At 39.5% G+C, this 27,860-nt stretch overlaps 1 protein-coding gene across 2 annotated transcripts in view; it reads left to right on the top strand.

Moving 5' to 3' along the window:
- The window catches only part of LMBRD1 (LMBR1 domain containing 1), a 95,084-nt gene that overhangs the window by 52,602 nt on the left and 14,622 nt on the right, over positions 1–27,860 (top strand). For both annotated transcript variants that reach the window (XM_060235498.1, XM_060235507.1), the window contains exons 8-14: positions 10,052–10,177; positions 10,582–10,734; positions 14,931–14,995; positions 17,433–17,535; positions 20,433–20,537; positions 22,365–22,514; positions 23,463–23,541. In XM_060235498.1, the coding sequence (XP_060091481.1) occupies positions 10,052–10,177; positions 10,582–10,734; positions 14,931–14,995; positions 17,433–17,535; positions 20,433–20,537; positions 22,365–22,514; positions 23,463–23,541 (781 nt within the window). The remainder of the gene's footprint in view (positions 1–10,051; positions 10,178–10,581; positions 10,735–14,930; positions 14,996–17,432; positions 17,536–20,432; positions 20,538–22,364; positions 22,515–23,462; positions 23,542–27,860) is intronic.

Raw genomic sequence — 27,860 nt, 5'->3', positions numbered from 1 at the left:
TTCCCTCCCCAAGGCCTGTTCAAATAAAATGAGCAAGTTTGGTATATAGTAGTAGTCTAAGATAGCAGACATCCTCAGAATCCTACTGAAGCCTGTAACATGAGTCTTACTCCCAGGGAGGTATTCTTAGGATTGCACTGCAATTGAATCCGTTGTCTAGCAGTCGAAGAAGAATTTTCATAAGCCAGTGTGACTTCTGTAAAGAATATGAGCTACTTAAGACTTTCAGTCCAGAGAATATATACATGTTTGACTATAGTATTTCTCTTATGTAGAAGTTTACCTCCCTAGAACCATATATGTCAATGCCAGGTAGATTTTTCTTTTTTTTGTCATTCTTTGCAGTGCAGTAATATTTTGGAGCCTCTCGAGGAAGCCAAGGTAATAAAATGTAGCTGTATCAGTAGTTTTAAGGCTTCCTGCTGCACAAATAAACTTCTTTTTGCTTCCTTTAGTATACTATACCATCTCTGTAGAAATCTATTAGATTCTCAACTGATACAGTGCCTACCTTTAATTTTGCTGCCAGAACAAAGAGATGGAGGCAGGTTTGGTGTTCAGTTCTCTGACTGAAGGAATCTGAATTGATGCATATCTGCTGTTAAGATGCTGTTACTGACTGTAACTGTGTGCACACAGTCATGACCTAAGTGGGCAGCACTGTTCATTATTCTGACTAATAGATGTGAAATGAGATGGGTGCTTTAGGGAAGTGATGTGATAGGTAACAGTCCAGGGTGGAGGGGGCTCAACTGTTTCCTTAAAAAAAAATGCAGTAGAGAACCATAGGATTTATGCATTTTAGAACCATAGATGTCTTGTTTTTACGCACACCCACTGTTTGCAGAAGTAGTGGATGAATCCAAATAATAGGTTGCATGCAATAGATAACAGGTCCTCTTTGCTCCCCTCTGTTGTTGTTGTGTTAGAAGTGTTTCACAGATAGAATTCAAGGCCTGGAAGTTTGTGAAGATTAATATTGCACGTTGTTGCTGTACGCTAGCTATAGTGATTCAGATGTAGGATCCTTTTCCCACTAGAATTCTAGATGGAAAAATAGTGGAGAGTATTCTTAAGCAGTAGATTGAATAGCCCACTTAAAGAAGGCTAGGTGGATGAGCTAGGTTTGAAACTGGGAGCATCAAAGAAAACAACAAAGCTCCCTTGACTCTCAGAAGCTTATGACCCTTGTTGTTCTCTATCTTGTTGGTCTCTAAGGCACTACTGGACTTGAATGGAACTCTTCTACTGCAGTCCTATATGGCTATCAGCCTATCTTCAAGGAAGGGCAGGTAGATGACTAAGAATTAAAAAAAAAACCAATGCCAGCTGTACATGCCCAGATGGGTAATCTGTAGCTTGCATCATGTTAGGAAAATGAAGTGTGCTGCTCAGTTGCTAAGTGTGCTGCCCTTTTCTTAGCCTATAGTAGTCAGTAAACAGATACATGTACAGAGATGAGCAGCAGTGAGCTGAAGTTCTGGGCTGTTAATGACTTTGTAGTTTTGGCATAGGCAAAATGCCAAATATGTGTAGCAAGTGAAGCAAAATAGCAGCACCAGAGAGTATAACATGTTTTAATTACTATATCATTGTTTTATTAGCCTTCTCGTCTTCTCTCCTCCCCCTTGGTGACTTAAATCAACCTATCCTGATTTAAAACTGCTGAAATTAGCACCAATTGCTGGGGGTGGTGTCGGTTATTACTCTGCTTTAGCTAAATTAACAGCCTTGTGGCACCTAAAGCATTACCACACTTATCTAACAATAAATGTCCGTCATTGGCTAAAATTTGCAGAGACTGCAGTGTAATTTAGATCTTATTCATACTCTTCCCCCCCCCCCCTTGCAGTTTTTATGTATTGATATAACTTCACTAGAGGGCAGGAGTAGGCAACAAATACAAGCAAGTTAGTGCATCTTAAAAGCCTTTTGTATTAGGCTAAATTTGGCTTTTTAAAGTCAAATTACATGTTGCCCATTCTCAAAATTAACAAATGGATCTGCATCCATTTTAAAACAAAGCAGTTATAGCAAAGTAGTAATTGCATTTGAAGTTATAGGTTTAATTAACAAGTGTCACTTTCAGTGACTACCACACATTTGGAGAATGGCGTTATTTGTAGCTATTGGTACTTAATTGTTATAATATTTACAAGTGGTAGAACAAAAAGCATAAACATTAAAACATGGCATCTCTAATCAAAACTAAGTGGTAGCTGCCAACATGAAGCAAGAAAATGCCTAACATAGAAAGCATTGGTGTTTCCATTATGTAAATCAGTGATTTTGAAGCTGAATTTACAATCCAGTTTTCAAGAGAAAAGGGATCAGGCCAATGGAAGATCATTAGCTGTCTTTCAGTAGACTTGAAGCTTGTTTTTCCTCCACTCTTGATAGAAGAATATGCAATGTGTTATTGAAGACCTGGGGTCAGAAGAAACTGCTGAATGCATGATTGTGTTGCGTGTATACAGTAACTTAATTAAAATTATAAAATGGTATGGGAGCCTGGCCCTGAAAAAGCAGGACATGAGTTTCAGGAAACACTAGGACTTTGCAACATGAAAATCAAGAATCTAAGGACATAGGGGCATTGAGTAGTAGCACCCAACAGTCCTTGTCAGTGCACCATGTGAATTGAATATCTGCTTTAGAATATGCAGGGTCACGTTAAAACTTGCTGTTGTTTCCTTAAGTGAGAGTCACATGTCTGTAACTGTAGGACAAGGATTAGAATGTAAATAGAGAAATTTGTAAGACCAAACACAATCTTGAGGCCATTTGAAGACTTGTTTTTGATTGGGTTGTTGGTGATGAAACATTACTCCGTCATTACCATCACTTCTACTAAGTGGTGTTTGGAGTTTTGTGGAGTGGGAATTCCTTAAGTTGATCTTGAGCTTTTTGAACCTCTGGGTACCTTTAGAATTCTGATATAACGTGGTAGACACAACTTCAAAATGGCTGCCACAGAAGGCAGAGCTGAAGGGAAATGTCAGGGAGTGATACCATGCATAATTCTCAAAAGAACTCTTCAGCATTTCAGGCAGAAGCTCTCCTTCACAAGACGCTTTTAAAAATGAACATATTGTTTAAAAATATTTTCTTGCTTACACACTACTTAGCTACACACAGTTTATCTTCAGTCACCCAGTGAAGATCTTTGTGCTGTAATGGCAGCTGCTGCCAAGCATTTTTTTTAAATCTGAAGAGCCAATCAGAAATGACTCACCTGGTGCCACCTATGTTCTAAAAACAATTGGCAGGTGCCATGGCTCCCATGGGCACCATGTTGGATACTTCCTACTCTGATACCTTGCTGTGATATATCTGATAAGCACAGTTGATTAAATTACTTATGGTTCAAAGTAAGCTTCATGTTGAAATCTGCATAGAACATTCCTTATTCACCATAGTATTTAAGTTGCTTTGGTCAGTTTCAATAGTGTTAGGAGAGATGTGGTTGCTTATAGTATACAGATGGAATTGAAGGCGAGCCCAGGTAACGTCTCATTAAATTTTGTTAGGGGACCATCTTCAAGAAGATACATTCTCTGAACACTAATTATTTTGCAACTTACCAACCGTTTTTAGTACCCCTTTTTTGGCAACCAAGGTTTTCTTGAGTGAAACAGTAGTTGTCTGGCGATAGATGTTCCTAGGTGACAGCTTATCCAGATACGTGTCCTGCGCTGTGAGTTAGACGGGGAGTGTAGCCTGTTTACTTCTGTGATGGACTGGGTAGAAGTCTCAGTGAGTGACAGCTGGAGAAACTCACTGTGATTGGCTAACAGCCTCCATGGTGACAAGTGTAACAATTTAAGAGGCAGTGAGAGAGAAATCTCTTCAGTTCAGCCGGAGGCAGTCTACGGTTTAAGTCTGCCTGAGTTCAGTTGAGTCTGTGGAGTGACTGCAGTCTGAGGCAGAGCTGGTGTTTGGAAACAGAGCTCTTGTCTGTGTGAGAGTCTATGTGAGAAGAAGCTAGAAGACGCTTTTTTTGGTGAAGACTCTCAGTTTGTTGCACAGAGTGACACAGGGCAGAGAGCTAATTAAAAGGCTCTGGTGAGGAGATCTGTCCCAAGGCTAAGGGGCAGATTCCTGTTGAGAGAAAGATCATAAACACACACTGGGAGAGGGACAGTAGTTCCTGTGTCTGTTTGAAACTCCAGGGAACAGACTGAGGTTCCAGCAGAGAAATGAGACTTAGCACAAAGGGTTTGAGGTGTCAATGTGAAGCACCCTCAAAGGTGCCAGAGTCCAGGGTTATAGCTCTTCCTGAGAAGAGGATAACCAGATTGCCAGGGAGAAAAGGTCTGAGGTGGGGAGCTCTGACATAGGCTCAGTCAGTCTCTCAGAGAGTGATAGTGTGTATACTTAAAGCCGAAACCTATACCAACAAGATTTCTATTAAGGAGTGTTTTCCAGCTGTGAGGGAAACACTGGTTATTTTATATGTAATAACAGCCTGCCAACATAAGGTGTTCTTGTGTTTTAGTTTGTTTTACTGCTTGTCATCAGATTTTATATTATAATCCTCTGTGCTTATTTCCTCCCTTCCCAGCCTATCTGGTTTCTAATAAAACTTATTCTGTTTTTGATCATAAATGTTACCAGTGCCATTATTTGTTTCTGACAAGTAAAATATCAGTTCACCTGAGGTACTGAGCAAGATGTGACAGGATTTAAAGTGGTCCCCTTTGCCCTCTGGTGCTGGCGCCTCACATTTTCTCTTGGACTTTTCTGGGGTTTTCAACACTGTTGTGTATGATATCCTTCTGAATCACCTAATAGGATTGGAGGTGGTAGCTGCTAGTAGTTTTCCCTAGGCCTTCATATCTACATAAAGATTTTCACTGGATTCCAGTTTGTTCTGGTACAATTCACTGTGCTGAATTTCACTTTTTCGTGGTTATAACGGTCTAGAACTAGGCCTCCCATATAAACCTCCAAGTAAGGCAGGATCTTTATCCTAGTCCATCTTTTAGGTGACCTTTTAAAGAGTAGCTGGCTGGCCGGTGGGGACCTCATCCAACATGCTTTCATTTGGCACCAAAACAATAACAGACTGCCTGTTTCCTGGATCTTTGAAAGGTTATTATAGTAATAAATCTATTGTAGTATTAGGATTTGTAACACTTTGTTTCATGTTCATGTCCTATTTGTTTTAAAGACGGTGTATGTGTGGTTTTGTTGCATAAATTACTGGCTGTTAAAACTGTAATCAAGGCTGGCCCTAGACTATCTGGCAACCTAGGCAAGGCTAACTTTTGGTGTCCCCACCCACCGACAACCAATTTTCAAAAACAGATGAGTTGTGGGAAAAATGAAAAACACAAAAATTGAAATTGCTCTGTGGCTTGGATAGCCCAGGCAAACCTGATCTTGTCAGATCTTGGAAGCTGTGCCAGATTCGCAACTGTCTTATATTACAGTTAATAATTTACAACTCAGAGTGAAACATATTTCATGCTACCTATGTATAATAATCACTTTGCCCATCCTATCAATTTTGACTTCACAATAAATGCATCATTATACCCTTTCTGGGAGCAACATTTAAAAGTACATACACAAAAGCAAGCAACCCTGTTTTTCAGGAGGGAGGGGAACCCCTTTTTTTCTTTTCAAAACCTGTATGCTAATAGCTGTTTCACAATCTGTTGCAAGAAACTGGAAAATGTTAGCACTATATGATATTTCGAGTGATTACTCGAAGCAATGCTTATAGGGCATTTATAACAACCTATGAGATGGCAGTCAAGGCTGCTAAGAAAGTATACTTTACGGCCATGATTGCGCCTGCGAACTCGCGCCCAGCACAATTATTTAGAACAATTCGGTCTGTAACTACCCTATAGATGAATATACCAAATGCTAGGGAATTGGATATCGGCTGCAAGGCCTTTGCGAGCTTCTTCGCATATAAAGTTCTGTCACTCCGCCGCGACCTCCCAGTCACTTTAGAGACAGTAATGGAACTCGAGGCTCCGAGCACGTCTTCTAGTCCAGTTTTGGATTCTTTCACTCCACTCAGCCTGGAGGAAGTTGACAGAATACTCTCTACTGTACGCCCAACTACCTGTAGGTTGGATCCGTGCCCCTCTTGGCTAATAAAAGCCAGCTGTGAGGAGCTACGGGCTCCCGTAAGGGAAATTGTCAACCAGTCCCTTCTTGAGGGAACCTTTCCCCGGCCTCTTAAGGAGGCTGTGGTTCGTTCCTGTCTAAAAAAAGCCATCTTTGGACGCAGCTGAATTGTCAAACTATAGGCCGGTGTCCAACTTGCCATTTTTAGGCAAGATTATTGAAAGGGTTGTGGCAGTGCAGCTCCAGAGTTTTCTGGATGATGCTTCCGTGCTAAACCCACATCAATCTGGTTTTTGTCCAGGTCATGGAATAGAGACAGTACTGGTTGCCCTCACAGATGACCTCCAGAGACACCTGGATAGAGGTGGTTCAGCAGTGCTGATGTTATTAGACCTGTCGCAGGTGTTCGACATGGTTGATCGTCAGTTACTGACCTGTTGCCTTGCCGGCGCTGGAATCCAGGGGTTAGTCTTGCAGTGGCTTTCCTCCTTTCTCCAGGGTCGGGGACAGAGGGTGGCACTAGGGGAAGAGCTATCCTGGTGACACCCATTTATTTGTGGAGTGCCGCAGGGAGCGGTTCTTTCTCTAATGTTATTTAACATCTACATGTATCCCCTCGCCCAGATTGCCCAGAGGCATGGGCTGGGTTGTCACCAGTACGCTGATGACACCCAGCTCTACCGGTTGATGAGTGGCTAGTCCGATTCCACTCTAGAAGATCTGTCCGCAGCATTACAAGCTGTGGAGGGGTGGCTCAGGGTGTACTGAAATTAAATCTGATGCAGACGGAGGTCCTGTACCTAAGTCGCCACGGTCTGGGACCGGAGGTCCATTTAACGACCTTCGATGGGGCACAGCTTATGCCAGCGCCCAAGGTTAAAAGCTTAGGAGTGCTCTTGGATGCCTCCTTAACGATGGAGGCCCAAGTAGCTGCCACCTTCAGGTCAGCTTTTTATCATCTGCAGATGGTAAGGCAGTTGGTTCCCTTTCTTGATCGTGACGACTTAGTTACTGTGATCCATTCTACGGTCACCTCAAGATTACTCAGAGATGCATGTCTTTTCTGTTATTTTATTTATTTACAAAACTTTTCTTCTATCCTTCCAGAACTCACACCTTTCAGGACAGTTTAAGAAATTAATGCACACATCACTGAAAAAAAAACCAATATTACAGTCAAGGACAGCCCTGCCATTAGGCAAATTAGGCAGCTGCTTAGGATAACAACCCATGTGACCCGCTGAAGTCAGTTGAGCTGCTCTATAACAAAGCGGAGAGAGCTGAGCGCGGGGAGAGAGAGCGGCAATAGAGGTGCTCACTAGCGGCAGCAGTAGAAGCAGCTCCTCCTGTAACTGTCAAGAAAACAAGCCCAAAAAGTTAAGTTGTTGCAAGGGGCTGTGGCAGAGAGGAGCATGGTATCTGGACAGATATTCTACTCTGTTCATCCAGTACAAAAGCTATTTTGCTGTAATGGATATCTGGTTTCTGAAATGGAAAGGGACAGAAATATCATATAGTGCTAACATTTTCCAGTTTCTTTGAACAGATTGTGAAACAGCTATTAGCATACAGGTTTTGAAAAGAAAAAAAGGGGTTCCCCCCCTCCTGAAAAACAGGGTTTCTCTAAGTAAAATGGCTTGTCCAATGTTTCTCAGGAGATGTTAAATGTGTGGGTGTAGACACTGGCAGCCACAATTTACAGGAATGGGACAAAGGTCTGTGTTGCAGCTTCTTGAGGGTTGGCTTGATGAAAGGAACTATACAGTTAAAGTTGGCCTTTTTTATTATGCAACTGTCTTATCACTGCACCTCAAAAAGGATATTATAGCATTGGGAAAAGTCTAGAAAAGGGCAACTAGAACGATTAAAGGATTGGAACACTTTCCCTATGAAGAAAGGTTAAAACGCTTGGGGCTCTTTAGCTTGGAGAAACGTCGACTGCGGGGTGACATGATAGAGGTTTATAAGATTATGCATGGGATGGAGAAAGTAGAGAAAGAAGTACTTTTCTCCCTTTCTCACAATACAAGAACTCGTGGGCATTCGATGAAATTGCTGAGCAGTCGGGTTAAAATGGATAAAAGGAAGTACTTCTTCACCCAAAGGGTGATTAACATGTGGAATTCACTGCCACAGGAGGTGGTGGCGGCTACAAGCATAGACAGCTTCAAGAGGGGGTTAGATAAAAATATGGAGCAGAGGTCCATCAGTGGCTATTAGCCACAGTGTGTATATATATGTGTGTATGTGTGTGTGTATATATATATACATTTTTTGGCCACTGTGTGACACAGTGTGTTGGACTGGATGAGCCATTGGCCTGATCCAACATGGCTCTTCTTATGTTCTTATGTTCTTAATATTTTTCAGTCCAATATACTTTCTTCAACAAACTTTCCCTCAGATTTCTGTAATGTAGCATGAAGAGTTATATGGTTATAGAAAAAGCACCTGAGGCAAACTGGTCAGCTGTGGAGTAGAAGTTCCACTTTTGTTTCATAGGTTCAAAGGAAGAGTCATTATGGTTCCTAGGAGCCTAGTAGTGGCTTTCTATCAGCTGCTGACAGTTATGGTAAATATGCATTGTCCATATACATTCTGAACAGCATTCCCTCTAAACTGAATTAGCGTGAGCTAGCTTACAGTTGTTTAGCCTCCAGCTCACACATTTTTGTCAGCTCAGGAAAAAAGGCCCCAGAGCAATAGAATTTATGCAGTAGCTCACAGCTTTAATACTGGTAGCTCATGAAGTAGAATGTTTGCTCACAAGACTCCATAGCTTAGAGGGAGTATTGATTCTGAAATATATATTCACAGCCATAGGGATTAAGAGCTTGCTTGCTTGCTTAACGAAAGCACAGATGTTCTGGTAGCTGAATTTTGCACTCAGTACCACATTCAGCACTCCTGCAAAATCGTGGAACATCTTTTTTTAAAGCATCTTGACTGGGTTATATGTCTGTGCATGGTAGATTATGTTTTAATTGATGCACTAACTTCCTACCACTTGACTCATTTGCACAAATTGCTGACAACTCACCCAATGAAGAGGCTGCTGCCCTGTCCCTGACCTTCTTTAGTTTTGGTTTCCATCATCAGGTGACCTTCTGTTCTTGTGAAGTGTGATATATCATCTTGCCTACAACAGGCAATTATGCTTTAAAATACAGATCATGTTGTGGGTTGACAACTTTGTATTCTGTAAATAGTGTTGCTTTTTTTTGGCAATGCATGTAAGTCTGACATTGCAAAACTAACAACGTAGACAGTTGTGGCCATTTTAAATGCAGGTATTATTCTTGGTCCCAAATATTGCAAAGTGTTAGACTCTTACTTCAGTGGCCTGCCTGACACTTTTCAAACTATCTGCTTTCAAAGTAAAGTGTTAATTATACTTTTAGAAGTATCTATGGTAAAGATCCACATACTTTAAAATAGGAGAATGCCAAACCTTATACTGTCAATTAGCTATATAACTGAGTAATATTAAACTGAAAGTGCAAATGTACTTAATATTTAATAATTCATGTTTATTTCCCAGATGTTCAGATCTTTTAAATTTCTTTCATCTTGATTTTCTTTAGAAATTTAAGGAGGTTATATGAGAACCTAAAAAGTAAGCTAGTTAAATGTCACACTTTATCTTTGTTTTATCAGGACAGTTGTCCGGTCCTGATTTTAGAGCATGGTCCACTGTTTACAGTACACAGAACTGACTGAAAATGACTTAGTGATACCTCTGTTATGAGTTTGCTTCTATCAAGATGCTTAGACTGGTATACTATTTTATCTCTTAACCTTAAGTAAATCTGAACAAGGGGGAGAGAGCCAAGAGAACCAGTCTAACAATTTTTCATTGTACTTCAATGAAACACAGCAGCCCAGTGAGACAGCTAAAATGAGTATGTTGTGTCTTGCCTCATTTAGGTTTGGTAGGTTCAGTTAACTGTTGCTATTTCTTTAGGCTTATGGGATGTCTGCTTTGCCTCTGAACCTGATAAAGGGAACAAGAAATGCTAGCTATGAACGCCTGGAAAACACTGAAGATATTGAGGAAGTTGAGCAAAATATACAAAGGATTAAATCAAAGGTTTGTGGTCTTAAATACTTATTTTTGAGAGCTCTTTCCTACAAAGTTTGCTTTTGCATCCATCCTTATTTTGATAGTTTGAACAGTGTGCAACATTTCAAAATGAAGAAGAACCTTACAGTGCATGGACAATGTTAAAACTGAGAAAATCTGGGTTAGTTTGGCATTAATCTTCCCAGTTATGACTGCTGACTGTTAACATCTTATCACTTCTTATATTCACAACAATTTGAATTACCTGTTATACTAGAATACTGTAATACTAGAATATAAAAGTTGTGACACATTTAGAGGAGCAATGCTATTGAAAAAGAGTTGTGGCTTTGAATTAGTCAAATACATGCAAAGTATGATTAACTTCAAATTTTTGTTCCCCCGCCCCATCCCCTTCTTTTTATACATAGTGTAAAGATGGTCGGCCTTTATCAACTCGGGACAGACGGGCACTGCAACAACTTGAGGAAAGACTAAGAAGCCTTCGAAGAAGAGGGAGACGTCTGGAATATATTGAAAAAAGCTGCTGGATGAAGTTCTGTGGAGCCATGAGGCCACTGAAAGTAAAGATCTTCTGCTTTTTACACTATTGAGAAACACATTCCATGTCTAACAAAATTCATAATTTGGAATTTAATTCATATTGCTTTCTGTCCCTCCCCCAACTTATTTAAGCTATTAAGTTGTAGCAACTAGTTAATGAGATGGGGTCTGAGTTGGAACAGTTGTACTGGTGTCAGACAGTATAAGTTCAGCTACTGGATAGAAATATTGGCCATAAAACTGTTCAAAGGATGCTTGTGACTTTTTTTTTGTATAACTTTCTATGCTGCATAGAATAGAGGAGTTGCCAGTGTAATGTGAGAGAGACTGTAGAGGATCAGCTAGTGAAAGAGAAACATGAACACCATGGGGGCCATGTGGGAGTCTGCAGTGGGATGGAGGTGTCCTGAGAAGGACTTCTCACTCTTCCATGGATAGAAGTACAATCAGGATGGTTAATGTAAGTCAAGTTCAATGTAAACTAATATCTAACAATGGGTTCCTAAGCAGTTTGTTTGTTGTGCAATCTGGTTGGATCTTGTGTGTTTTTCAGCTCATTACATACACTAAATTTTGGGTATTTATTTTTGTTTTCGTTGTGGTTGAATAATTTGTATGTCATATTACTAAAATCAAGATGTACAAATTAGAAGAATGCTATTGCAATATTCTGGGTAACTATGTGGCATGCTAGACTTCAAGCTCAGTTGGAAGTAAATTCTGTTGATGTACTTGGAAACAGAGTCTCCCTGAAATACGCTTAGGAGTGTAGCCACTGAAATTTGTGCAGTGCCACAGGGTCAGATTCTATTTAGCAACTATATAAACTAACTTGGAAATGGGAACAAGATTTATGGTTGAAGTTACTGATAAAACAGGACAAATAGTGAATCAAATTAAGACAAGTAGACAGTTGGAGAAATGTGCGAATAGACTTGTGGGATGAACAAATAAACAACAAATTGAATTTAGTGTCTGAAACATCAAGGCATGAATGCAGAAGTGTAGTGGAACGCAGAAGAAACAAAAGCTCAAAGAGACACTAGGGATTTTTAAAAAACAGGATTGTGCCTGAGCAACAAAAATACCTACTGCTTAGGACTCCATTTGTAACGGTATGCCTCTTTTGTTACATCGTTTTTATTTTTTCATCAGAATATGGTCTTTTGGGGTATAAAAATATCAAGTTATATACATTTTTCAAAGACTACTTGCAGCATCTTGGTTATATCTGCAAAGTACTTTTCCATTTGAACCTGGGATTAAATTCAATAGGTGTAATTTGAAAATTTCTGTATCTCTGTATCTCCAAGTACGCATGATGTATATCCCAGATATTTAAAGTGACATTCCAAACCATGATACTGATGGGTGTAGAACTGATCTTTATACCCAGCTGTTCTAGATACCTGCTTATGTACACAATGATGGCCTAGCTTCCTGCAAGCTTATCTTTCAGGGCCTCATCCAACTCTAGGTCTATTGAACACAGTTGATAGGGAGTCTAGTCTTATTTTCTCTCTTTAGAGGTTAACTGGGTTAGATGAACAAGCATTCAAGATATGAAGTGGCAAAAGAAGTCTTATACAGACCCTGTCTGCAGGGAGGACTACTGAATAGTCCTCCCGCTCCAACCATGTATAGGAAGACAAATGAATTCTGCTTTAACAGATGCAAAAACTTATTTAGGCAGAAAAATTCAATCACTTGTCACCTGTTCGTTTCCTCAAAGAATCTTATCTAGCATCATTAGTTTATATGTAGTTTTTATTTCTTGAAGGATCCATTTTTACAGTTGTATTTTGCATAGTAGCTGCTGAGCATTCTGTTTTCTATTTATGGTTGCCATTCACAGAAGCAGTCAAACAGAAGTAGATGCCATGTGAAGTATTCACATATTCCGTACAAAATAAATAAAATATTCCGTACAAACAGCTTCACACATGGACGCAAGAGTAGTTTGGCCACATTCAACAGCTGTGGGAAAAGCTAACCTATGCTTTGATCAGAACATGGTGTTTGTGTCTCATGTGGCTGTATTCAGTACCTACTGTGCTAGACCATCAGGAGAATAGACCTTATTAGGATCTCTAAACTGTCCTGAAAGCAGCTGGTTTAGTCCCAACTTTTCTGTAAATTATCACCTCCGTCATGCATTCAGTTTCAGTCCTGCATGTTAGACATGTATTCAACATGTGAATTTATGGAAGCTGCCTTACATTGAGCTGTATCTTTTGACCAGTTTAACTCACTATCGTATACTCTGGTCGGGCCTTTCTTAGAGCCATTTATGGTGTAGTGGTTAAGAGTGGCAGACTCTAATCTGGCTAAACAGATTCCCCAATCTTCCACACAAAGCCAACTGGGTGACCTTAAGCCAGTCACAGTTATCTCAGAGCTCTCTCAGCCTCACCTACCTCACAGAGTGTCTTTTGTGGGGAGAGGAAGGAAAGGCAATCATAAGCTGCTCTGAGATTCCTTCAGGTAGTGAAAAGTGGGGGAGAAAACTAGCTCTTCTCCTCCTCCTTGGAGAAATGTCTTTTTCTAGCACCTGCTGACTAAGATCTTTTAGCTGGGAATCCAGAGAATTTCACCTAGTGCCTACTGCATGCCAAACATGAGCTGTTTCTCTGAGCCACAGCCCTTTTTCTAGTCCATTTATACTTTGTGTAGTTAATACAAACAACTGTGAAAACAGCAAAATGCATCTGCTTTTAGAACTTTCTTCTACATAGTGAAGCCATTTAACATAAGGTTATTTTTAAAAAATTAACTTTCTTTCATCTTGGAAGAAGATATTGGATTTATATCCCGCCCTCCACTCCGAAGAGTCTCAGAGCGGCTCACAATTTCCTTTACTTTCCTCCCCCACAACAGACACCCTGTGAGATGGGTGGGGCTGGAGAGGGCTCTCACAGCAGCTGCCCTTTCAAGGACAACCTCTGCCAGAGCTATGGCTGACCCAAGGCCATGGTAGCAGGTGCAAGTGTAGGAGTGGGGAATCAAACCCAGTTCTCCCAGATAAGAGTCCACACACTTAACCACTACACCAAACTGGCTCTCCGAAGACTGAGTATGCATAACATGATACATGTTCATGTGACTGTTACATGTACACATACCATACACTTCCATTAGTTATAAAGGAATATAGTTTTATTTCAAGTTGTATGCATTGTTTTCTTAAAAAAAAGATATATAGATATTCTTACATGCAAAGGGCTTTGGTTACTAAGGATTGCACTTTCATTGTTGGTTGCTGTTATCTTTTAAACCAAGAAAGCAGAAATATCACCAGCATTCCCAGAATGAGGGGCTCTGTCAGTTCACTCTGTTGACATTTGTATTTAATGTACAGCACTGTAGAAAGTACTAGCAAGAATTGGAAACATCTGTATTTCAACAGTTAATACAAAGTTCTGTCAGACCAAAATGCTTATATATTAATAGGGATTATATTTCTTGAAGCATGGCTGATGGGTCCTTTAGAAGCACAGCTGTTTAATAACCTGCAATATCTTATTTATTTCCATTTGGCCATAGGTATTAAATGACTTCTGGTTATAAAAAGTTGAGCAGTGGGCATACTGACTACTTGTTCAGTTACTCTCTGCTCCTTAAGAGCTTCCACAGAAAAATTAACTTGCAGAGAGCTCCTTCAAGGAAGAAAAAGTGAAGAAGAGAGATCATGTGGTTATATCTGCATAGAGAAGATTGCTTTTAAAAGAAATTCATGGTTGTCATATAAAAAAAAATCCCATGCTCTTTGACATGATTCCCCTCCTGCTGGTGTAGGCTTGACTTTCAATACATGTTGCCATTAGTGTTTTCTAAGTGGATTCACAGATGTATTTGTTCTGTTGAGCAGATCTCACTCTGAGGTGAAAAATACTTTACAGGACAGGATTTCTTCAATTAGTGGCCAGTTGTGCCAAGTGTTTATATATGTGAATTATAGCCTGTATATGTGCCATGTACAGAAGGTATATTTTAACTAAACAGCATGACTTTACTGCCAATTTTACTTGCTTAATGTCAATCTGACATGCCTGTAGGAGTAACCTTCGTAGCATTCTCTCTTGTTTCTTCTGCTTTGGGGGTGGGTGGAACGTGTCTTAAGCTTCTTGTGTTAGAAATTGAAGTCAGTCCTTGTGCTCCATGATATCATTGTAGCCCTTAGACAAGTAACTTTAAGACACCGCTTGCTTTCTTTTAGATTGTCTGGGGTGTGTTTTTCATCCTTGTGGCCCTGCTGTTCACCATCTCTCTTTTCTTGTCAAAGTAAGTACATTTTTTGTGCCTGTAGTCTTCACTATGAGGTAAATTATTTTTGAAAAGTGAAATTGATACCTGTTGATGTGAAGAAACTCCATTTCATGCCAGCCTACCTCTTCTCTCCCCCTCCCTCGCTGGGTGTATGTAGTTGCTTAAATTTAGAACAGAACTTAAGTCAGGTCATGATAGATTTTCTTTGGATCAGAGGGCCAGACCAGAATTTTAGGAGCTGCCATAATAATCTCATTTTTCACCTGCTCTGAGACATTAGCAGACTCCACCCTATATTGGATGATGACATCTGTTTTTGAAAGTGTGGAAGTTGTTCATTTCCAGATCTTCCTCTACCCTAGGAAGATGGGATTGCAGCTAAGGGGTGGGGATCGCCCTACTCACCAACCACTGGATCATGCCACCCAGTCAGGCTTTTCTCTCAATTTTGTATTTAATCTATTTTCTAAATGAATACTGATAGAGTTTGCTAATAGAGTTGCAGACTGCAGTACAATGCATGACTCCTTGAGTTTAGTTTACTTTTAAGTAAACAAGCATAGGATTGGCTGGACAAGGTAAAAGATGCCAAGGGGGAAGGGAAGCCCCTTTTTGACAGTGTAGTCCTTTTCAGAGTTATTCCATTCTAAGCCTTTAATTTCAATGGATAGTTAATTCTGAATAAGGATCCACTATAGAGATTCTGCACCATCTTCTGGCAGTGTTCCAACCAAAGAAATTAGTTTTCTTTTTTTAAATGCAGATTTTATGTTTTTGTGCACATTTCCACTTCCTTTGCACCAAAAGTGGAGTGAGTGTAACTGGCTCAGAATCATTCAGTGAGCTTCACGGCACTATTTTTGAATCAAGTCTTCCTGATCCTAATTGAACATGGTTTTACATATTTCTTCCCTCTGCTTGCTCCCTCTTTCTCGTGTGTGTGCTTGTTCTCACTTTCTTTGCACTGCTCCCTCGCAGTGTCTACACTTCGAGGAGCTGTCAATTTAAGCAGAGCTTTTGGAAAACAGCTGATGCTATAGCTGAAGCCTAGCTTCTGAGGCATGGCCTTTAAGGCTCATGAGTTGGCTCATTAGCAGCTCCAGTCCTGCCTCTTACATAGGGTAAGAGCTAGTGATCCTGAATCCTTCCCATGCTCCCCTCTTTCCACCAGTGCTCTTTCCAATCCCAGGAGCAGGAGGAGAGGATGATTTTCCCCTTCCCTCCACTGCCTGCTTGCCCCACATGGCCAGCAGCCCCACACCCCCAGGAATAAACTTAAAACTGAAAAAGGTAGAGCTGAGCATGGGTAGGATCCAGGATTTTGGGATATCAGTGGTTTTTGAGTGCCAAAAACCCTGTGTTGTCAGACATCTCCAGGCCTGCCTCTTAATCAGTGCTCAAGTCTTAAAGAGCCTTGGTAGGGCTTTTGAGGTTTGAGATTGGTCAGGCAGCTCTAGCCCCATCTCTTAAGGCAGGGGTTTTGGCACTCAAGAGCTACATGGTCTAGCAGCTGAAACTCCGCAGGCAGGACTGCCAGCTCTTGTCTTCTGAGGGAATTGATGTCCAGAGGAGGCATTGGGATATCAGGTTTCAGAAGGAATTTTTCTGGTGATTTCAAGCTCATACTTGTGAAGCCCTGAATTAAGTAAATATTAAGCCATTTAACCTCAGTATCATCCTTATTTATTGCATTTGCTGCCTTGCCTGCTAAAGTTGATGATCTTCATATAAATTGAAAGAAAATAGCATAAAATGAAGAAATTGATTTGACAAGCTAAAAAGCATGTTGAATACTTATTCCCTTTTCTAATAACTGACGAGATGAGAAATACTGTGTGTGTGTTGTATGTTGGTGGGTACCCATTAACTTCAATTAAGTGATGACCTACAGTTTGCAGAAAATTTAGTTGTAAAACAGATGTCAGTGACATACTGAAAGTACTTCTCCCTTGTCAGAGATGTATGGGACATTGATGGGAAAGTGTGGGTGGCAATAGAGGGCAATAAAAGGAAGGGAGACCATGGAATACAGAAATGTTGCTGTTTGTGGGCTTCTCATAACACAAAGGTTTTATGATTCTTCACAGCATAAAGTCACTGCAAAGCAATAATATGATCATATTTCTGTTTCCAGCACTGTGTTTGTCATGGGCTTCTGTGTTCAGTGTGGGAGCTTTTCAGTTACTAACATCAGTTGCCTGGAACATTTTGCTGTTCTCTCCCCACCCCACCCCCCCAACCCATACAGCTGAGATAATTAAATTGAAGTTGTTTAAATTTGTTGTGTATAGGACTTCAACAATGCCATCTTAAGAACAGTTAGCTAGGAGTAAACCCTACTGAGTAGACCTGAGTAGGATTCTGAGCAGACCTTTTTAGGATGGCACTGCAGATTTTTGTTATGTATGTGTTTAAAAAATGCAGTAACCTTTTATTTCTCAAATTACTACAGTTTGGATAAAGCATTGCATTCAGCTGGCATAGAATCGGGATTTCTAATTTTGGGAACAAATCTGACCAATCCACTGAATATGCTTTTACCTGTTCTACAAACTGTAAGTAAAGATATGGGAGCTTGTAAAGTTGTAGTAAGTGAATCTTCAGTATGAGAAAATGTAGGTGTTTGCATTAAAGAACTTTCAGATATGTTTCTTCAAGAGACTCTCATTAAAGTAGTGAGCATTATAGGCATTCTTAGACTGATTTTAGAGCTTTGTAGCCTTTTCACAGTTTAAGAAACAATGTTGTAACTGTTATGTTTAGAAATACCTGTATTCTGAATTTGTAGAATATTCTTATACATGATGGTGGAAGGTATGTAACCAGGAACAGACAAATGTTGAGTCAATGTAGCACTTTGATTTGTATGAATCTCACCAGAAGCAAGCACTCTTCAATAAAACAGTAAAACAATGAGTACATGAATTTGCTGTAGTTTTTAATCCAGTTCTGTGACTCTGTGTCCTGTCTGTTTATATTGATACTTTAAACAGTTTTAATCTGCTGAATTATTATGTATTTTTTTTTATCTGATGTAATCTGCTCTGAGCCCGCTTGCTGGGAGGGTGGAATATAAATAGAGTTTTCAAGAAATACTTAAATGTTTGCTAAATATGTCCAAAAGGAAACCAGGGAAGAACACACATTGTACTTCGTAACTTGTGGGGCACTATAGAAAATGACATGATCTGAGGAGAGGACACCCATACTTTCCTAAGGAAAAAACTCAGGGCTACTAGGTGCTCATAAGGATAATACAGTGACTTGTAAGAATTGCTACTAGCTCTTACTATTACTCACTCTCTGTAGTGGCTTTTAAGAATAGATATATTTTAACATAACCTTTGTCCTATATCAAATGAATATAGGAGCAATAATGCATGTTGACTGTGTATTAGTACTTATAATTTAGATTAATGCTAATAAGCAATGAAAGCAGTAGAGAGTCATCAACAATATAAAGCTCAAAAAAGCTTTAAAAATGAGGATGTGCTTGATGTACTTACTACATGAGAAACATATTTTTTAAGCCAAGTAATCAGAGATAAATTGTTATACCCTTTGGGATGCTGGGAAGGCAGTGGTAAGCAGCGTTCCTATTAGGAAGGAAGCAAGTTTAAATAGGAAAAGACATGATAAGTAACTTATTTTACGAATTTAGATATTGTCAGAAAATCATCATCATATGAGACTTGCAGATGACATAGATTAGATCTTTCTAGGCCTGCTAGAATTAGAAATCATTTTGAAGTGGATATGTCTGTTTCTTCAGACAAAACACTTTTAAAACCCTTACTAATCCAGTAAACTTTTAGGGCTGAATCCTCTTCAACCACAAATAGATACATTTTACTAAGGTGACTTGTCACCTCCGACCTGGAGGTCACTAAGCCCCTTTCTCTCTAAAGTCCCCCCACCCCAGCAATGCAAGAATGAGGAATCAGCTGACTCCTTTGATTAAGCATGATGCAGAATTGGAACCCTTTATGGAGATTAGAATTTGAATTGAAAGGGAACTTTGGGGCTACCAGAGGGAGAGAGATGACTGAAAATTTCCTTTGCTACAAAATTATTCTGCCAGTTCTCCAGTAAGTGGATATGTGTCTAAAATTGATTTTAAGGTGGAATTCATTTAATCTTCCTACCTCAATAATTGAGTCAACATGAGGTCGTAGAGAGCATTGCCTAGCTAACTTGTCCTTAGGACCCATGTGCATCTTCTCATGGCAGCATGTGTTAGTGTCTTCCTGGTACTGTACCACTTTGGAGTGCAGGCACAGTTTTGCATAATTAAATATGGGGATGGGACGGTGGCTCAGTGGTAGAGCATCTGCTTGGGAAGCAGAAGGTCCCAGGTTCAATCCCTGGCATCTCCAAAAAAGGGTCCAGGCAAATAGGTGTGAAAAATCTCAGCTTGAGACCCTGGAGAGCCACTGCCAGTCTGAGTAGACAATACTGACTTTGATGGACCAAGGGTCCAACAGCTTCATATGTTCATATATGTTCATTACAATATGTCTTGCTTCTTGCATGCAGCTTTCTGCAGGCAGAGGCAAAATGTAACCTAGCATCCTTCCTAGTGTGGTTGAGTTTTTTGTGTCAGGCATTTGGGCATCATTCAAACATGCATATCCTGTGCTGTAGAATGATCTTTGATACTTGTAGTCTGTTATATAACCCTTCCTTCCTTTTGTATCCTTTATGTATCACTATTTTGTTTTCCGGATGGATGGATGGTGCATGTCCCATATGAGGAGTTTTCCCATATGAGTAGCTTGTCCTGTAGATTGCCAGTAATGTAGATATTACCACATCTCTCTTCTATTGTAGCATGGAGCTATATAATAAATTTAAGTCATACTGTAGCTTTAAATTCAGAGGGTTTTGTCCACATTAGGCAACTTGTCTGTGTTTTCAATTTCCTGGGTTTTGGCATTATCTTTACTTACTTGTCTGTTGGGGAAAGAACTTTCCAACATCTTGAACTGCATTTTGCTGTATAATATTAGTTTGCAAACCAACATGTCTAGCTAGCAAGGTGCTTGTGTAAGACAGTTGCCATTCTTGCTGCTCAGGTACTTTGTTATTCTCTTCTGCTTGCAACTCACTTTTCTAGTGGTAAATTTTATATGATGCTATTTCAAGAATCTTGATAAAGCAGAGTTAATAGAGTGCAGTTATAAAATAGCTGACTGTTGGATATTACTTTTATATCTTCATTTCTAGACTGATATTTGGAAATATTCACCAGTTCCACCAGAGCTTGTTCAGTTTTACTCAGGGCAACATTTTGACATAGAACCACACTTGGTCTTTTTTTCCTTTTACTCCTTAACCCATCATAAATATTATTTTACAATGCTTCATTTCATTAAGGAGGGAATTTGTTTTGAAAGTAGAAACAAAGCCAGGTTATAGTCAATGTTAAATTAATACATATTTTGTCTTCCAGGTATTTCCTCTTGATTACATCCTCATTACTACTATTATTATGTACTTTATCTTCACTTCAATGGCAGGGATACGAAACATGGGTATATGGTTCTTCTGGATAAGGGTAAAGTAGTTTTGATTTATTCTACCTTCGTCTAAGCTTTCCTCTATGGGAGCTCATTGTGTTAGGTAAATACTTCAGTTAATAAGAAATTGTAAATGCATATAAGAGACAGTGTGTTGAGTTACATACAGCTCTTCAGATGAAATTGGTCAAACACCTTCTCAGTAAGCTCTTCATAAGAGGGGGAAGGCCTTTAGCTCCATTATGACCACTTTCAATTAGGAAAAAAAAATCCGGCATACATATGTATAATAAATTCCTTTTCTTTGCAGACAAGTCAACCTGTCTTCAATAGTCGTGCTTTCTATCATAGTATATTACTTATTGTGCTGTGTGCTTCAGAGTTAATTTTACTGACTAGGTTTTGCTGTAACAACTTTTAACTATATTAAATGCAGATTTCTTCTTCTAAAAGGCTTCTTTGAAAAACAAGCTTTTGAAAATTAACATTTAAAATATTTATTTATTTAAGGAAACAAAGTCCCTTTAAACAATCTTATTTCTGATTGAAATTGATTTTTACTTGTTAAAAATAGATCAGAGCCTGTGCTGTTTCTGCTGTTCCTGGAATTTATTTTCCGTTATTGAACTTCTGTGTTTTAGGCTTCTTTTGCTGCCTTAGCACTGAACAGCTTGTAATCCCTTCAGGGCCTCTCTAATTTTGAAATCATACCTTCTTGCTTCCCCTGAGAGTTATTAGTACTGTATTGTTTTATTGAAGCTGAAGCTGCCTACTCACCATAAGTTCTTAGAACTTTGTGGTGTTCAAATACTGTTTGATGAAGTGAAGTAATTTGTTACACTGCAAATCTCTCTCTTAAAACTCCTTTCTATCACAACAAGCAAGTCAGGAGGAAGGGGCTGTCAGATGCATTGCTGGGGCACAGTGATCTTTGCTCCTTCATACTGTCCATCCTTGGCTCCACCTAAGTCTCCTGTTCCCTTAATGACTTTACACATCCTCCCTTCTGGCCTTTTTGTAAGGAATTCCCCCCCCCCCCAAAAAAAATCTGTGTGTTGTCACTGTCTCTTCTTCTCCCTACCATACGCACTGTGAAGCATTTGGATACTTAGCATAGCCCTCATCTCTCTCACACTCACACATACACAAATATGTATCATGGATCCCCAAGATGGTGTCTGGGGGTACCCTGATGCCCTCTGACATCTTTTGCAGTTCCCTCAAATGTTTTTAGATGTGAATGGAGCCAGGTGGGGCTTTGATCAACAAGGATCCTGATTGGCCACTGGAAATTTTGTTGATTCTGCAGATTCCTAAAAAGGTTGCTTTGGCAGCAGCTGTCTCCACAGCACAAGAATCTTCACTATGTGACTGAAAGTTAGCTGGGTTAACCATTTTGTAGCTGACTCCATCTCCCGCAACAACCACATTATAGCAGCTATTTTGTGGCTTTATCCATCATGCTCTGTCAGAATTCCAAAGGTGCCTACAAGCTCAAAAAGTTTGGGGATCCTGATCTGTATCTGTGTATATATAGTGCCCGTATTCATTCCTTGCCAGAGTTCTTTCTCATGTCTTCCCTTCCTTTGACACTCTCTCCCATTATTAAAACTTGTGTCCTTTCCCTGAAGAGCTTGCAACTTATTTTTGTTTATGTTGGGTTTATAAAGCATCAAGGACATGTATAAAAGAATCCATAATAATAAAAAAATGAATGCAAGTTAAATGTAAAGCATTTAAAAAGTGTATAATGTCAAAACAGTAAAGTAGGAGTGTAGATTTAGTTCTGAAAGAAGGCATCCTGCTACAAGTCTGTTTTTATGAAATTCAAATATCATTAACCTTGTTTTTATATTTGCTTTCAGCTGTATAAGATCAGACGGGGTAGAACACGGCCTCAAGCACTTCTCTTTCTTTGCATGATACTGTTATTTATTGTTCTTCATACCAGCTATATGATCTACAGCCTTGCTCCTCAGTATGTTATGTATGGAAGCCAAAAGTACCTAATTCCGGTAAGATATCTTGTATGGGGGAATGGAGTAAAACAGAATGCATTTTCCAAGTGTATTTTCAGCATGTTACCTGGAAGTAATCCCGTTGTTTTCATTTGTTTTGTGATTCTTATGATGTAGTGAATGATGAATATTGGTCTAGGATCTGAGAGGCCCATGTTTGAATTCCCATTTCACCTTGGAAGTTTGCTGGGTGACCTTGGGCAAGTCACACACTCTCAAACTTGCCTCATTTGGCTGTTGTGAGGATAAAATGGAAGAGAGGAGAGCAACGTAAACTGCTTTGGTTCCCTGTTGGGAAGAAAGGTGCAATATAAACTATCCTGACTCAACAGACATGATGCCACCAAACCCAAGCTGAGTTGAGGGATTCAGCCACCTCATACACCCAATCTGTTTGATGAAAACCTGGATTCAGTGGGCCCATGTGGAATCGGGGACACATGGAAAGAATTCTGTGATAACATCAGTACTGACTGTGGTCTTGGCTCAGCCTTTGTTGATCATACCATTGCTCAACCTACTTCCAACAGCTTGGAGCAGTACCATTAACTGAGTTGAACTGCAAACTTGGGCCGTGCTAAAGTTATTCCACAACTTCTGCAAGTTGACTAAGAGTGTACTGCCAGAAAGCTGTAACACCGAAATGAGTCATTGATCAGTGATCTGTAGCCTTGTGTACTGTTAATTCAGAAGTAGCCGAGGTCTTGTTGTAAGAAAAGCTGAATTCTGTGGACTTTAGAACAAACTAGTTTAACACCTAATTTATGTTGAGTCCTATTATCTCCTCATATGCATTACATATTTTAAATAGTTCTGGGATTACTTGCTTCCCTTTGGTACTTGCTTATTGTGCCAAAATAAAGCTAATTATATGCCCAATGTATCTGATTTTTTTTTTTTAACTTTCAGTCTTCATGAAATGATATTGTCTCTTCCTTCATTTAGAATAATATGACCACTGATGGACAGTCTGCAAATGTGACAGTGTTTGTGCCTAAAGATTGTGATGCTGATGCCCCTGAAGGTAAGACAGCATTATTCTGTTCCAGTTCTGTGACCTGCTGATGTCAAAGTACCACTGTCAAATACATGCCTGAAAGTTTAGGTCTGTCTAAGAATACAGCAGTTTAAAAAGCCATTAAGAGCTCCTCTGCGCTGTTTGGCTATACTAAACATGCTTGCTGCCTGTCCTGCAGACGGCCCCTTCCCAAACCCATTCATTGTTTTCAAAGAATCTTCTCATGCTCACTAAATCTTCATTGTGTTTGCATGAATTTGCCTTTTCCCATGCTTGTATAGAAAGACTTTTCAAAATATTGTGCAGTTTTTTAAATCAGATTTCCTGATGTCACCTTGCGGGTAGTGTTGTTTTGCTTGTATCATAGCATATTTCCCAACCTTAATAGGTCATGTTAATGTATTCTGGATTGCAGTTTGATAAAAGGTCATGTGTGAACAGATCTGCCAAATGTAACTTTATATAACTAAATCTTCAGTCCTAAGAATGCATAGTTTTAATGGGAAAACTTTTTAATTCATGTGCATATATTAGGACGGTTAAGTGGAAGTAACATGCATATCTTGCCTCTGTGTCTTGGAATAGAAACGAGCCTTGACAATTATTTGATAATATGATACACCTACATCTTCAGTTTTGTCCTTATGTTGTGCAAGGGAATATAAGGTTCTAAGATGGAATCCTTAATTCACTATCTGAGCTGCTACTTTTGTTGTAATAAATTATGCTTTCTGTAAATCTAGAATCTTTTTTTTTCTGAAGCGCTTTCATTTTGCTTGACCATAGTGTATTTTAGCAATCACTCTGCTGCCATTATTCTGTAGACACAAGCTGAAGTTGACTCACTTGGCTATAATAATGGCAGAAATAAAAGCATTGCTGATGTTCTTGCTCTTGAGTTCAGGTTTGTTTTTTGTGGGTTTTTTAGTAAAGTTAGGAGAGGAAAGTCTGAATAAGAGATGTTGTTATGGAAACTAACCATCTAAAAATAATTTCTATACTGCTAGAATGTTAGGTTTAATATGAAATGCTGTTCATACAGACCTTTGTATTTTGTTTGATGAGCACAGGTGTTTACTTTTTAGAAGAGCCTGTATTAAGGCAATTTTTTGACTAAACTGTTACATTTAATATTTAATTTTTCTTATGCCAAAGACATGGAAGATGTACATTTACTGCTCATATACCGGCAATATATCTTAGTTCAGAATAGATGCCAGACCATGATAAAATAACTGACCCAAAGCAAGCAGTGTAGTAGATGGGAGGCAGTAGAGCAAATGAGGTTGTCACGTTAGGTAAAACAGAACACATGTCTATCCGTATAAGAAATCTAGGATGGTAAACTTTAATGCTCAAAACTTCCCCTAGAAAGGTTAATTGTACCCATCAGTATGTATTAAACATGTTCCCGGGGGCCAGTTCAGATATTAAATATTTTCTTCACTGAGCACATATGGGAAAGCATGAAAAATGCAATTCTGGCTTCTTGTGTCTATTTCTCTGTGCTTTCCTGCTCTGGGATGTAGGAGTTGCTGAAGGGAAACTGTAACATTTAAGGCAGCTCTAAAATCCCTTCCAGAATAGTTTCTTATGGCCCATGAAAATCAAGTCGTAGGCTTGAGAATGTATTTTCCCTCTAAAGCCAATTTGAAGCTGAACTCTCATCCAAATAAACGACTCTCTTTTAAATTAATACTCATAGTGAAAAAACGAGGACCAGACTGTACTTCTGGCTCCTCGATAGTTCTACCCAGGCTTTGGATTCAGTGGGAGCTCACAGAAACGCAGTTCCTAAACCTTTCTGAGAGTTCCACCTCCTCCTTCCCTCCTTGTCCATTGAATAGTAGGTGCAGCTGCATAACAATCCCTGGATGAGCTCCACCACCTATTTTTCTACAAAACGAACCCTGGTTCTGCCTGTTACTAAAGAAGCAGCAATGTGCTTTTAATCTGTCATTCTGCTGCTTTCTATTATCTGCTGTGAAGCTTTGTCGGCATTCTTAAGTATTTGAAGAGAGTTTAAAGATATGACTATTTTGAATTGATGCCCCTAGTTACTAGAGGTGTGCATACGGGTCTACCTAAACAAAAAAATATACCTGAAAAACACCTTATCAGAATTTTGGGGAGATATTTCAGCATTCTAAATGTATCCAGCATTTTTCAGGAGAACAAAAAAAAAATCACTGAAAAAATCCTGGATATATTTGGGGAATTATTGACAAACCCCAAACACCTGAGCGGCTGGAGCAGATTGCTCCCTTCACTCAGCTGTTTTTGGTCTTCTGCAGTCTGTTTAAACAAGGGGTGTTTAAAGGGACTGCAGAAGACAGCCTGCAAAACAGCCAAAGGGTGCTGTCCCTACCAGCTCAGCTGGGACTCTTTTGGGCTGTTCCACTGAACTGCTGAAGAGAGCCCCAGCGGAGCCTACAGGAAGAATTGTCCCCACAGGATCATCTGCTTTTCAGGCTCTGTTGGGCAGTCCAGTTTAAACTGAACTGCCCAGCAGAGCCCCAGTGGAGCCTGTGGGGCGAATTTTCCCCATGGGGTCTGCAGCTTTGCAATCTCTTTTGGCTAGTTGGGTTTAAAGGAACTGCCCAAAGGGGCCCTGCTGAGCTGCCTCTCAGCTGCGTTTTTGTGGCTTCGCTGCTGCTTTTTTTCCCCCTCTGTATTTTTTAGTTTGCGTCTATTGGACCTGGAAAAAAATCAGGATTTCCAAAAAGTCCCAGATCCAACTATGTTACTGGTCTTGGGATCTGGGTGGGTGGGTGTTTGCTTTGGAATTCTACATTTTTTTGCAGGACCAATAGACCCGAACCAGAAAATGCCAAGAAAAGAAATTGCACACCCCTACTGGTTACCAATTGAAGACAATTGTTTAAACATCTAATAACTTTTAATTGCACTAAGAAAAATGTTCATACTCCTGCATTTAGAAATTAGAAAAAAATGCATAACTAAAATGGCATACAGTTAGAGGATTCACCCTCCAATAAGTTGTGTGAGTGGAGGGCTCTTCCCCAGTGGCATCCCTGCTGCAGTCCTAATTAACGAATTAGGATAAAAATATTTTCCATGCTTAATTTAAAAAGTCTATATTAACTTATGAATTGGAGAGATCTTTCCCCTATTGTCAGGACAAGGGGGAGGGTATTTAGCTCCTTGCAACCAGACCCGGCCTCCCAGGTTACAAACTAAAGAGTTCCAACGGAAGCAAAGTGTTCCAAAACAGTCCTGCTAATTCCAGCCTGGCAGAGTGATGGTAAATGTTAGCTAAGCCTGTCCTAAACCAGTGCTTGTGTGCCATGGTTACTGACCCATCTATTGGTCTGGCTTACTTGGCATCCCCCAAGATATTAATCATTTCCTATTTTCATTGTTTTCATATCTTAGGCAGAGAAAAGGACTTTTAACACTAGATAGTACTTCAGTTCATTTTAAAAAAAATTATTTCAAGCTATAAACATCCCAACAACAAAACAAATTCCAACATAATACAAAATCAGACAACACAACAAATACATTTGAAGCAAAAACCATGGACACAGTGCCAAGTCCCACACTCACCAAAATAATCAGACATGTAGTAGCATTGTTTAAACTAAGCAGGATTGTCCCAATTTATCACTTAGGTGGGGGATTATTCTATATAAGCTGCTCTGAGCTTTCCCAAGGAAAAGCACAATGGAAGTATGAATAAGATAAAAGTGCTGTCTTGAAACTTCCTTGATTTGGATATGAGAAATAGTCTTTCTAGACAGATCCACCACTTGATATGTCGGCATGACACTGCTATGGGAAAGAATAATAAAAAGTACCACTTCTTTGCTTCACTGACCTTAAACTGTCTCAAGGACTGCTAACAAGACACATCAGAAATGTAAAAACTTTGAATCCGTCCCTCAAAGACTTTCCCAGTGAATTGTAGACTTTGCTTTGGGTAAGTCATTGTAGGGTTCATGCCCTTCCCTCAATTTTAGACTTTAAGGTAGAAGTGATTACCCTATCAACATCACAGGTAGTACAGGAGTGAAGGCAAAGAAGTTGCATGGGTCAGTTTAAAATGCCAGTTCTGAAGGGAAAATCCTCCAAACTAATGGGAAAATATTATCTCTGGAAAGTACCATGATACACCCAAGTGTAAATCTTGTGAATCTTCAGAATACCTTGACTGAAGAGTTTTAATAAGCTGCTTTTGCAGCACAGATAGCAAAAATAGGTGTAGTATATTTCTCATAAACGTTTGAATTTATGCATGCTTAGGCTTGCTGTTGTGCTGATCATTTGAATATATTGACAATTGACCATCTTTTGTTTTACTA

Source organism: Heteronotia binoei, chromosome 1 (genome assembly GCF_032191835.1).
Source record: "Heteronotia binoei isolate CCM8104 ecotype False Entrance Well chromosome 1, APGP_CSIRO_Hbin_v1, whole genome shotgun sequence".
Taxonomy (NCBI): domain Eukaryota; kingdom Metazoa; phylum Chordata; class Lepidosauria; order Squamata; family Gekkonidae; genus Heteronotia; species Heteronotia binoei.
Note: the sequence above shows the minus strand (reverse complement) of the source record. Positions and strands in the feature narration are given on the sequence as shown.